This window comes from Excalfactoria chinensis, chromosome 5, assembly GCF_039878825.1.
Source record: "Excalfactoria chinensis isolate bCotChi1 chromosome 5, bCotChi1.hap2, whole genome shotgun sequence".
NCBI classification, from domain to species: domain Eukaryota; kingdom Metazoa; phylum Chordata; class Aves; order Galliformes; family Phasianidae; genus Excalfactoria; species Excalfactoria chinensis.
The window spans coordinates 22,726,379-22,739,252 of NC_092829.1; the positions used below are offsets into that span (position 1 = coordinate 22,726,379).

Sequence of the window (12,874 nt, forward strand, 5' to 3'; positions counted from 1 at the left end):
GGCTTTTGTAGTTTTGCATTAAGCTACAGGGTCAGGTTCTGTTTTTGTTGTTTTACTTTTGCGTGAAGCATCTCATACGTCTTGATTGTGTAATGACTTGCTCTTAATAGGAGATGAGTGTGAATGAAAGCAAATTTTTTTTAGTTCTTTCCTCAGAGAACTCTTTGAACAGCTCCGTAGAAAAGAAGACCTGAAACATGTACTGTTTCCTAACGGATTTTATGACTTTAAGGCAGTTTTGTGAAAGATGCTGTGAAATGAGAGCTTTTGGGTATGACCAGAAAGTGAGCCTGCTAAGGGTCAAGGAAAACTGTGTACCAGAGAGGTGTCTGGCAAATGTAGGCATTTCTGAGGGTCAAGCATCAATTCTGGATGCTGTCCTTTCTGAATATAACCTTTCAGTATTTCAGATGTGTTTAGGAAAATGAAAAAGTAGACCAAAATTTGCAAATTCTTATATTCAGCTTAAGCTCATTACTTGAAACCAATGTCTTTTGCTTGTTACCAGAGCAAGTTCTATTTCTTAGTTTGCCTGTGTGTAACAAGCAATGAAAAGTTCTCTGCTTAAAAAGTGTTAGAAATGTTATTAGATGTTCTAGTAAAATGGGAAAACAAATTCTTGCTCAAAGGCTGACTTCACCGAACTGTGATAGGTTCTTTGTGTGGCCTGGCTAGGAAGTAGCCAAGACAGAAATTAATTTTCAATTTACAAACAGGTGGTTTTTGTAGGTTTTTTTGTTTTTTTGTTACCTGCTCTTACACAGATCAGCATCTATACACGTTTTTTTTCTAATGGGACATTTTGTTGGAGTCATTTCAGCTTCACCCAGACAAAATGCTTGCAAGTCTGTTTCTAATATTAAGCTTGTCACAGCTATCTTTCTAGACTAATTTAATTATCACTGACGTAAAAACACAGCAAGGCAAGCAAGTGCCATGAGTTCTGTTTTGGTAGCAGAGCAGAAAAGCACTTTTGGTAAAAGGATTGCTATTGCATTTCTGCAAACCTTGCTCTGTCTTCATTATTTCAGGTGTTGCCTTTGCTGTGTCATTTCTTTTTCTCTCTGGCCCCTCATCCCTTTACTCAAGATGCTCTGCTCACATTAAGAATTGGAGCCATACTTTAATTTTTAGTTTTCACTCTATCTACAGCTTGTACTGATGACAACGCAGTGAAATTCACTGCAGTCACCGGCAAGTTTATCCTGGTGGCCTCCAGGGTGCAGAGTAGACAAAGAGACCCAGCAGACTAATAAAAGGACCAGCTGCTCCTCTTTGGTCTGTTTTTGTTCTAAGTCTCTATCGGGCAGCTGAGAGCCTTGCTGGTGATTCTGATAAATTGAGAATTGAGGTGCCTGCCAAATGCTCAAGTTGAAGAGCAAGAAAAGACTGACACAGAAGATAGCAATGCAAAAGCACATCTAGAAACTCCTGAAACAGGACCCTCTGCCTTGCAGAAATGCTAGATGGCTGTTAATCTTCTGTGCTTTGGTGATAAAATTCAACAGTTCATTACTTGAATTGTAATGTATGCGTTTCTTAATTATGAATGGTGATTAACAAATCCTTTCGTTACACGCTGTCTACGAAAACTTTGATTTTCTTCCTTCATTTGGGTCCTATGTAGCATTTGGGGAGAGTGAAAAAACAAAAGGGGGGGAGAGGAAGGGTGCAGGTTGGATAACACACTTCTGCAGAATTATGCATTAAAAAAGTATAACAAAGGCCATTTCTTTTTTGTTTTCCCTGAAATGTAAGCTGTTTAATGGAAACTCTGAAGTGTTACTTCTCAAAAAGAATGTTTGAGGGGAAAAAATATTAGTTATTTCGTTGTGACCTTTGCTGCTTTTTCTTAGTGTGAATTACTTTTCCTTACATTCCAAAATACTTTTCAATAGAGCAGTCTTGTTCCTGTGACAGATGTAAAAATTGAGACTAAGTGATTTGGTCACCCTGGTATCCAGCGAGGCAATCAAGAGAAAAGCCTCTGCTTTCTGCACTAGTATAGTCATGAAACATCTTTCATGTACAGTCTTTTACAATATGGATTTCCATACGTCTCTAATTCATGGAAGCACATTTGTGATTGATACTGGGAATGATTTATGTCCTTTCTAAGTCATGCTTTCTTGCTTCCTTTTGTTCATCTCTGTTGCATTCCTTTCCAGGCTTTGTTTGTTTTGATTTCCTCTACTTCCAAAGTTGTTTCCCCTTCTGTTTAGAATTGTCCTCACTGTAACAGTATCAGGCATCTTCTAGCAGTGAACTGGTAGAGGATTTGTACATATACACGTTTACTCTTGTGCTTTCATTACTTCCCTGCAGAGTTTCATGAGCAGACAGAGAAGGTGGAAGCTTTCTTTTTTTTTTTCTTTTTTTTTTTCCCTGATGAAAATTTTCTTATTTACTCTTCAGAGAAGGCAGTCAAAGAAGATATCTTGCATTTGGTTCAGATGCTGCTTACTGTGGCCCTTCTTGGAGAAGTAACTTTATCATTTAATACTAAAAATCGTGCCTACACGCAAATACCTTGTCTGTCCAAATGAAATGACCAAGTCAAGCTAGTTTTCTTGGTCCTTGCCAACTGTGGCCACAAAACAGCTATATTTTTGAGGTGTTAGAAGGCTGATGGCAGCATAGACCAGACAAGTTGTCTGCTGAGGGAGAAACCTTTGGGCAGTAAGGTATAAGTTGTGTTATAGACATTCTTACCAGAGATGGACACAAAGGTAAGATGGGATAGACTTAAGGAGCTTTAAGACTGTCTTTGCTTGTAATGGGAGTCAAATTGAATCCCAAGTTATGCAATTACTCCCTGCACGTTATTCTTTTACCCTTCCCTGTCTGTCTTCTTCTATATGCATATGTGGTAACCGCTGTTCTGTTTACATTTTTGGACTATGCAAGTATGGGTAATACGAATTAACATTAAAAAAAACTCAAACAACCAACAAAAGACCACACTTTAAAAAAACGTATTTGAAATAACTGTATGAATTTAATGTTAGGTAAAGCAGAAGATAATAAAAGGAGCCACAGGGGGTATAAAAAGAGGAAGAAAGTGGAAGACAAGACTAGTCAGAGAGATGGTAAATTTTAAATGTTTATTTGCAATACTAAGAATTAGCAAACATTGAATATATTTCGGTTTTCTTTTCCCATTCTTTTAATTGTGTAGCCGGTTCCTTATACTGAAGGACTTGCCATATAAATACTGAAGTACAAAAATTATTGAAAGTTATTCAAATACAGAACAAAGATTTAAAAAACAAAATTCTGCACCCAGAGATAAGGAACTGCATTTTGTTTTTATTGTGTTCACATAATCCCCCCCTCCTCCCTCCCTTCCCCCATTTTTTTATGCCTCTTCTTATTTTTCCTTTATTTTTTTTTTCCCCCCTTCCCTTTTGGAAGCCTCACAGCATTGTGTCACTGCATATCCCTTCTGAAAATACTGAGATGGAAAACCCTTCCCTGAACTTAATTAGCTATTGATAGATGAATGCATAGATCTGTCAAACAACTTCATTTGCATTGTAGCAAGGCTTGGACGGCTTAGCTTGCTGAGAGGTGTCCCACTGAGCAATGTAGAGCTGCTCTGACACAAAGGAAGAGGCCGTTTTTCCCTCTGAGTTCGCCATATAAATGGGAAAGATGATAAATGGAAGAAAAAGGTGTTACTTGTATTTTACAAGTTGGGAAGTGAAGCAGTGGGCTCCATTTGGCATGTTCCTTTCAGCGCCGGAGTGTGTTTAAACAGGCAGTGGTCAGTAATTGCATTACAACTGCAGTTTTGCGGTGCACATATTTGCTGTGATGTGTGATGAACTCTATTGATGAACCAGTCCAGGTTAAAAATAGCTGCCAGTGAAAAAGTAATAATGTTCAAGCTGCCAGTGTCAGCAAAAGAAATGCTTGCCAAAATATACATACACTGAAGAAGAATCGTGTTTGTCAGAATCATACTGTGGCAGAATTGAGAACTGAATTGGGTTTCAAATTCTAGTCTTGTGTCCTGATTAGCAGTTTTAATGTTCTTATTGAATTTCAAATAATACATTGAGAGCTGTTCTGCAGTACTGCAAGTGGAGCTTGCCCACTGTGTGTAGGAAGAATGAATTTGAGAAGGGAAGCCTTGAGGACAAGGTAGAAATACTGAGAAATTCAGATTTGTATTTGTGGTTCAGAATTGACTGAATTTTATTTATGAAGCTGTGCTGCTTGTCTATCCTCTGCCTTTACTCATTGTTTCTGTTGTGCCGCTTGCTGCTAATGCAAATATATGCAAGATTAGGCAAATCCTGGCAGACAGTAGATGAGAAGGCAGAAAGGCCTTGCCAGGAGAGTAATTAGTCTCATTTTTGTTCTTTCATTTTATCTGTTATTAGATGTTTTTCTTTTCCTGTTTCTGAGGAGAAATCATTTGGCAGACAGCTAGATTGCAGGCCATTCCTGTGCCCACTGTGACTAGCAGAGCAGGCAAGGTAGCGTTTATTTTTTAGTGAAGTGCACTGTTAACAAGCTGGAGATCACAGAGTAATAACTGCAACATCAATTTTAGAAGGGACATCTTTAGAAATTTCTATAATTAAAAGTACTGCTTTTTTTTCTTCTTGCTTTAGAATATGAGAAATAGCTTTCAACACTCAAACTTCTTTTCTGCATGGCAGCAACAATGCGGGGTGTAATTCATACTTTCTCTTTTTTTTTTTTTTATTACCTCCTCACGCAGTCCATTTGCTTCTGCAATTCCCAGCTGCTCATTCCTGTTCTGTACCACTTCTTTCACTGTTCTGTGCTGCTCCTTTTGCTACTTTGTGGGACCACTTCAGTGGCCTGGATTGAAAACCTGCCCCTCATTTATTTCTAACCTAAAGAGGACCCCAGATCTGTCTTGTTTTTCCACTAGGTGTGCATCACAACTTCCTATGTGTAATATTGTGAATAAAATACCGAGAAATTAGTTATTTTTCCTTCAGAAGGGTCACCACATCTAACCTTACTGACATGCAAATGCCTGTGAAGGCAGAGTGCAGGATAGAAATAAAGGCACTGAAGCACTGGGAGAGGGCTGAAAAACTGTCTGCTAGACTGTGCCACGAGGGAAGGTGTGAGAGCCTTTGGAGTTGGTTAGTTGGTATTTTCTGACTGTGTTTGTTTGTTCTTGTTCAATGAAGTCTCTGCTCAATGCTAAGCAGTTTCTTTAAATGAAATCATTTTGGGGATTTGATGTGTCTTCCTGTATACTTTTAAGTGGGATCAGATTATTAGGTTTCCAGGTTGACATCTAAGTAAAGATTTTTGTCTTAGGTCCTATGTAAGTGGCAGTTCATGGTTAAATTGGTATTGAAAGGTGAAACCCTAGAGCTTTGACAGCTGGGAAACTAAGGAGGAAATAGTTATATACTGAAAAGTTAAGACAAAGGTTGTTCTGTTATCTCAATTTACTACTCCGTATCTGTTTGAAATACCAAGCCTTCCTTCATAGTCTCCAAAAACTGGAATGACTGAAAAAGAAGCTTGATCCTGTGCTTTGTTTTGTTTCCTTCTTTTCTAATGGAAGATGCCAGTGATGGTGGACGATCCTATAAAACAGTTTTGGATCGCTGGAGAGAGTCACTTCTTTCTTCTACCAGCTTATCTCAAGTCTTCCTTCATCTGTCTACGCTGGATCGAAGTGTCATCTGGTCAAAGTCCATCCTCAACGCTCGCTGTAAAGTATGTCGAAAGAAAGGTGACGCAGAAAGCATGGTGCTGTGTGATGGCTGTGATCGAGGCTATCATACCTACTGTATCAGGCCCAAGCTTAAGGTATCTGAGGAAAAATAAGTACTTCCTTTTCACATAAAGTTGGCATCGTTCTTACAGCTAACGCTGTCTTGCTAATGCTTTTTTTCTTCTGTTTCTAGGTCATTCCAGAAGGAGACTGGTTTTGTCCAGAGTGCCGACCAAAGCAGCGCTCTAGGCGCCTTTCTTCCAGACAGAGACCATCTGTGGAAAGTGATGAAGAGATGGCTGAGCAAATAGAAGGGGAGGAAGAGGCAAGCTATGATGAAATGAGACAAAGTGACGAAGAGGATTATGAAGAAGAACATGAAGAGGAAGATGAATCTCAGGAAGAAGAAGAGATGAGGTAAACTGGCATCCATTAGAGTGACTTCCTACTGGAATACTGTCTTGACTGTTAGCTGAAGTAGTTCTTCAAATAAGCAAGTCTTGAAAGTCTGATGCTGGGTGGGGAAGGAAGCTGGTTGTCAATTTGGCTCTTACTGATGGGGTTTTAAAAAAAAAAAGCTAGCTCCAGTGGACTTAGAGTTGCTTTTCTGGATTAAAATTCCACCTTTGGGCGCATAGGTGTGGGATGGCTGTCACAGTTGGAGTTGTGTACAGCTGCTGTTTGAATGTACAGCGTATAGAGTTTCAAACAGTAAAGGTTTTCTGGAGAAAATCTGGAGTGTTTTAGTCCAGTTTGAATTTTAGGGGACTTCATGCACACAGTAAGTATGAGAACATTATGGAAGACAAGATGTCCAAGATAACGTCACGTTGAGAGGACTGAGGATTTCTGCAGTAGCTGATTTAAAAAATAATGATTAAAAAAAAACACTGAAGTAATTCAAAGTAGTAACTCCTGTCATGTAATAGACCTGATGTGCAGTAGGGATGTAAAAAGCTGAAGGAAACTTTTGATATGAGAGTACTTCTTGTTTTTTCAGTTCAGTCATTTGAATTGACTGTAACAAAAAATCAATACAGGTTCAAATTCAAATTGCATCTTCTTGAATTAAATTTGTCTCTGGGATCTTTCTGTTCTCCTTCAATAGCTGGAGAGGTATGAATGTTAGTTACAGATAACATGTATTTGCAGCTTTTTAGAACCGTGATTTATTTCTTAGCTAATAACGTTCAAAACTGCTCGTCGTTGCAGTTGCTGTTAGAAATGAGTAGCCAGTTTAAGAAAATGGTAGGTGTTGTCCAGGTAATGCGTTCACTTTGCACCAGCTGCAAGGGTGATCAAAATTCTGATCACTGCTTTAATGTGTTTGCACGTAATATTTAATTAAATGAATTCAGAGCAGTGTTTAAAAGACTGGTAGTGGGGTGACTGCATCAGTGGAATCCTGTTGCCTGCTAGCCTTGAGTTGTTGGGGACTTTTTAAATGCTGAATTAGAAAACTGAGGAAAAAGAAGAATGGAATCTTGGGATAAATATAATTTGTTTTGTTGTTTTTTTTTTTTTTGGTAGCCCTTCAAAGCACGGAAGACCACAGGTCAAGTTTCCACTAAAAATGAGAGCAGCCAAACTCAACAATCCTTTTTCAAGTCGGAACATCCAGCGTCAGACAAGATATGCTTCCCGGAGTCAGCAAAATACACCTAAGCAAGCAGGATCTTCATCTAGAGTGACCAGAAGGGGGCTAAGGAAGGTAAAATCAGCCCCTCCATCAGTGACAAAACCAACTTTAAGACTTAGCAGCCGGACCACTCGTCAGAGCCAAAGTTCATTAGAAGCAGATGTATTTGTGGAGTTGCTCAGTCCTCGAAGACGACGAAGAGGAAGAAAGAATGCTGATAACACACTGGAAAATAGTCCTGATTCTCTTGGATTTAGAATCGTTGACTCTTCAGACTCTAATGAACGGGTTAGAAAATACCCAGTTGCTGCTCCAAAGTTTTCTCTTCCTGTTAGTGAACCCAAGAGAAGAGGCAGGAAACGACAATCCACAGGTTAGAGAAATGTCTCAGTCCAGAATGAAAACAAAGTTCACTTGGTTGCTAAAATTGTGTGGTAGAGCAAAGGAAACTTGAAGTAGTGAGAAATGATAGTTGATGGCATTTTTGTCGCTTACAGCAAAGCATTCCCTTCTTTTACAGTGATGGAAGGGAACATTAAAAAATACAAGTCTGGTAATTTAAAGTACAAATATGACATTTGCCAGGAAGATATTGATGTTTGGAAATTTGTACTTGCACATAATACAGAGCATGGCATACAGAAAATCTGAAAGTTGTGCGAATTCCTGAAACAGTGTGAATGTCACCTTAGAGTTTGTCTGCTTTTATTAAGTTTGGGCAAGGTAGTGAGATTAGGAATATACCAATATAACAAGAAACTGCCATGAGATGACAAATGCCATCTTTTTGGTACAGGACCAATAGTGTCCTTTCTTGTTAAGCTAGTACCAGGTAATTGATTGCAGAGAAGTTCTTGAAAAGCTGCAACACCTTTTACAAACCAAAATGACGTAGTGTAAGACTGAAGAGTGTAAAACAGCTTGCACTCCAGTGTGGCTGCCTTGTATTCTACGCCATTTCTGTCCTTCACCATTGGGAGTTTCTGGGTTTATTGTCTGTAACAATTCTGATGACTACTCTTGAAATTAAATAGAACCTGACTGAATAGAGTTTTTTGTGAAAGTAAGTTATGAGTAGGAGGCTTATTCTGTTTTTTCTTAAGTACAGCAGTAGCACAGAAGGAAAATTAATATGTGCTGTTGTGCTAGACAGAAGTCTAAGGATTAAATAATCTTCTTTAGTTATATTTCTTTCCAGGATTTTGTAACTAAATGTGGATTATATTTGTTGTAACATAGCTGTTCTTGGGATCTGCCCCTGCTTATGGTAGGGTGTAGGATGAGGGCAAGCAGGAGGGAAAATCTGTTTGTCTTACCTCCATTTCCTGTGATGCAGGGACTGAGAACTGTAACACAGTGCATCTTCTTACATGCCAAATCCTCTTTATTTTTTTCCTTTTACAACCAGATAATGTTGTTTCACTTTCTTTTGGTTTTTACTTGTCTTTACACTTCTATTTTCATCTGGTGAGGTTTTGTTTTTTTCCTGCAGAATCATCTCCTCAGACCTCATTGAACAGGAGAAGTTCAGGACGTCAGGGAGGAGTCCATGAACTCTCAGCATTTGAACAACTTGTTGTGGAACTGGTACGACATGATGACAGCTGGCCTTTTATGAAACTGGTTTCCAAAATCCAGGTAACTGAAGGAACTGTAGAAGTAATGATAACATTGGACAGTCTTATTTCCCATCAGTAAAACTTGGGACTTCATAACATTGCCCAAGCAGGGGAGTGCCGTGGGATTCAGGAAAACTCTCATGATTCAGCTGAAATAGCTGGTGCAAGACATTTTTTAGAATGACGTGATATTGACTTTTAACTATGCTTGATATCAAGAGTTTAAATAGTGAAACGCTTGGACTTGAAAAAACAGAGCAGTGCACTGCTATGGATAAGCTTTATGGTTATTAACTAATTGAATTTATGCTCAGTTTGTGCAAGGATATTTTCAGAATAGGCCTGCAATAAAATAACAAGGTAGGAACAGCTTCATTCTGACATTAATTATAATGCAGTAAAAAGGTAATTTCTTGGCTGAGTTCTTAATTTAACTTCCTTCTTATTTAGACTTGACAGTGAAGTAGATAGAAGCCGCTAAAGCAGCATTTACTTGGAGTATCTCAATGAAAGTTCCCAAAGCACGTCTGCTTTTCTGCAGATTGCACTGGCTTGTCAATTGCTTGTCACTGCTGGATCTATTCAACCTTAACAAAATACCAGTCCTCTCCAGCCTCCCTGGAGCAACTCTGTGCTGACAGCAGCCATAGTCGTTTTTCAGGAGTGTTTACTAAAAGTAACAGTAGTAACTGGTAAATGAAGAATTGAAACTTGGGTTGCAGATGTTGGGGAGCTGGAAGGCAAAAAGACAAAAAGAATGATCCACAAATGTGGATGAAAGATTCAAGAGCAGAGGAGAGGATTCTGAATGAATTCCAGACAAGTGGATGGATGCTAGGGTAGTGAAACTGCATTGGGAAGTACAAGAGTGGTGAATGCAATGAAACTTCTTAAGGTGGAGGGATGAAGAATTCAACCAAATTCAAATATTGAGAAGAAGATGCTGGAGTTTGGTGCATTCATATTAGCCTGAGTAAATTGCCAAAGGATAATTCAGACAGTTCAGGGGAAAAATTCATGAATGTCCTACATTTTCTTCATTGAGCTGGAAATCTTGGGTTTACTTTCTCACTGCGTTTAGGACACCATGGAAAGTATATTAACTCATGAGTGCCCAGCAAGCCTGAAAGACAAAATTACATTTCTTTTTGTTTTAATGTAAACAGCATTCCAAGAGGGAAAGGAATGAAAAACTTGTTCATCTGTTTCTGTACTGATTCTTCCGCCTGTGTTTGTTTGCAAGTTGTACTCGATATGGTAAAGTTTTGGGCAATAATAAAGGACGTTGTTTTAAAATATTTTCAGTGATGCATGGGGGGATATTTGTTCTTGTAACCAAAGACAAATCCAGAACAGATTGTGCTTTTAAGAAGATAATGTTGTTGTTCCCCCCCACCTTTCCACACTCTGTGGGTTAAACAGAGGCACTCAAACTTCAGTGCTTGTTTGGAATTCAGAATCTGTGATCCGAATGATCAGTATCCTTAAGGGTTAAGCAGCCCATTGTTGTCCTTAAGCATTTATCTCACGATTGCTGGTCAGTGTGGCTCTATATCTCTTGTACTTGCTCACTGCATCCTGCTTGATACCGAAAGGCTCACTACCATCTTTTCAACATAACGACATGAAATTTCAAGGAACACTGCAAAAAGGTGAACAGTAGTGGAGCAAAAATGGCCCTTATTCTTGATGAAGGGACTTGTAATATTGTCATATGTTACAGGAAAATGGAAGTTTCAAAGTCTGGGAAATCATTTTTGTCTCAATCACTTTGGAGTATCATTAATACCTGGCTGTTTATCAGGTTGTGCAGTTTTAGATCTTACAGTTGTTTGCAAAATACTGAGGGTTAGATTTGTGTTGAATTACTGGCTAATGTTTGTTGTGATTGCAACTTTAATGATAGAAAAAAATGCAAAAGCAATATCTGCACACTGATATTAAGATCAGGAAAGAGAGGTGATTCCTTGGACTCTTCTGTTCAAAACCAAAATGCTTTCTGTTCATGCATGATTTGCTTTTTTCTTCCTTTTCTTTCAACGTCAGAAGAATTTAAGCTTTCGTTTCTTTTGTAGAAATAAAATTCTTTACTTTTTCTTTTCTTAAAGGTACCAGACTATTACGACATCATCAAAAAACCTATTGCCTTAAATATAATCCGTGAAAAGGTGAATAAATGTGAATACAAGCTAGCATGTAAGTATCACACACTGAAAGAGGTAACAAACCCCGTTCTCTCTTCAAAACAAATTCTCATTTGGGTTTTTTGAAAGAACTTTTACTGATCTGCATTTAACAAATGTTACGTCTTTAACTACCAGAGTGTGAGCTGCTGAGGTACTGCCGATAATTTCTGAAGCTTTTGATGTCAGTATGTGAGACAGATGAAATATTTGGAGAAGCTTCAGTTGTTATTGCCTGATTTGTAATCTTTCCGTCAATTATTATGGGAGTTTAAGAATGTTTACACAGCGCTTTGCTGATACGTGGTACATGCTTGATGCACGCATAAAGACATCTCTGTGTTGGGAACTCTTTACTTGTTCGGTGGTGTCATACTCCTCGATCATAGTGCTAGCTGATGATGTGAGATGCACTAAGTTTATGTATTTACTTTTTTATTTACTAGCGGAGTTCATTGAAGACATTGAGCTGATGTTTTCAAACTGCTTTGAATACAACCCTCGTAACACAAGTGAAGCAAAAGCTGGAACTAGACTTCAGGCTTTTTTCCACATCCAGGCTCAAAAGCTGGGACTTCCTATCACATCTGGTAATGTGGACCATGCCGCTCCTGTGGCCAAGAAGTCGCGAATCTAACCTCTGCCTTCCAAAGGTTTTTTTGAGGGAATCTGCTATGTTCATGAAATGAAATGTTAAATCATGCAGTCATCATACCTGTATAAAGCAATAACAACTGTTTAACCACCTTGAAGCGTGGCCTGCACTATATTCTCAATGTAATATTAAGCACTCAGGAGAACGTAGGAAAGATTACCTTTGCTACAGTTTTATTCAGTGTCTAATAATTTTGATAGCTGTACTGGATACAGTACTGGTTTACAGAGGTTTTGTACATTTTTAATACATTCATGTGTCCAAATATCTTCTAGAAATACGTTGGGTTTTTGTTTTTCCTGCACCAGATGATCCTGTTTCATCCTCTAGGTATTGTAAGAGCTGTGGTATCGAGGGCTTTATCAACTCAGATAAAATCTTCTGCTGTAGCGCAGTTGAAGAGACTGTGTGTGTGTTTAAAACTCATTTGAGCGTATCTTCTCAACACTACACATGAATGAGTACAATGAGCATATCTTATAAGTACTGTACCAGTGCTGGCTGGAGGTATTCAGTCCGAGTTTATTAAGTAGATATTTATTTAGCATTCAAAGTAATTTGTGAATTTGTTTTGTATTTATAAAATTTGTACTGGGGATTAAAAACAAAACAACAACAACAACAAAAGAGTTCCATAACTTCTAAATTTTTTGCCTGTGTTTTTTGTTTATCCCCTCTAACTTCTTGATGATCAATCATTAAATCCCTTCCCCTCTCCCAGGCAGTTCTTCTAGCAATGAGTAAATCTACAGGACTGTATTATAAGTTTCTATGTACAACTTTGGAAGTGTACAAATAAAATGACACGTTTTTCAAAGTATTTTGAGTTTCTGACGCTTATTTTTGGGGCACGTTGCTCTGCCACCGCTGCTTTACTTGGACAAGTTGCTGGAGGGAACGCAAAAGAATTTGGTTTTGGCATGAATGTCCTACTGAGCATTTCAGCAGATGCAGCCACTGTGATACTTGGTCTCTGTCCATTGCAGATGTTTATTGGTGTGTAAGTAACACAAGAGTGTATATAAGCTGTATGGTTCTTTAATTAGGATCTTTAACGGTGTA

The 12,874-nt window shown here is 38.4% G+C and overlaps 1 protein-coding gene across 4 annotated transcripts in view; it reads left to right on the forward strand.

Moving 5' to 3' along the window:
• Positions 1 to 12,631, forward strand: part of BAZ1A (bromodomain adjacent to zinc finger domain 1A) — a 53,742-nt gene extending 41,111 nt beyond the window's left edge. For all 4 annotated transcript variants that reach the window (XM_072338417.1, XM_072338419.1, XM_072338418.1 and 1 more), the window contains 6 exons: positions 5,564 to 5,811; positions 5,910 to 6,133; positions 7,247 to 7,728; positions 8,848 to 8,993; positions 11,083 to 11,170; positions 11,604 to 12,631. In XM_072338417.1, coding sequence (XP_072194518.1) covers positions 5,564 to 5,811; positions 5,910 to 6,133; positions 7,247 to 7,728; positions 8,848 to 8,993; positions 11,083 to 11,170; positions 11,604 to 11,794 — 1,379 coding nt within the window. In that variant the 3' untranslated portion in view covers positions 11,795 to 12,631. The remainder of the gene's footprint in view (positions 1 to 5,563; positions 5,812 to 5,909; positions 6,134 to 7,246; positions 7,729 to 8,847; positions 8,994 to 11,082; positions 11,171 to 11,603) is intronic.
• Positions 12,632 to 12,874: the final 243 nt, after the last annotated feature.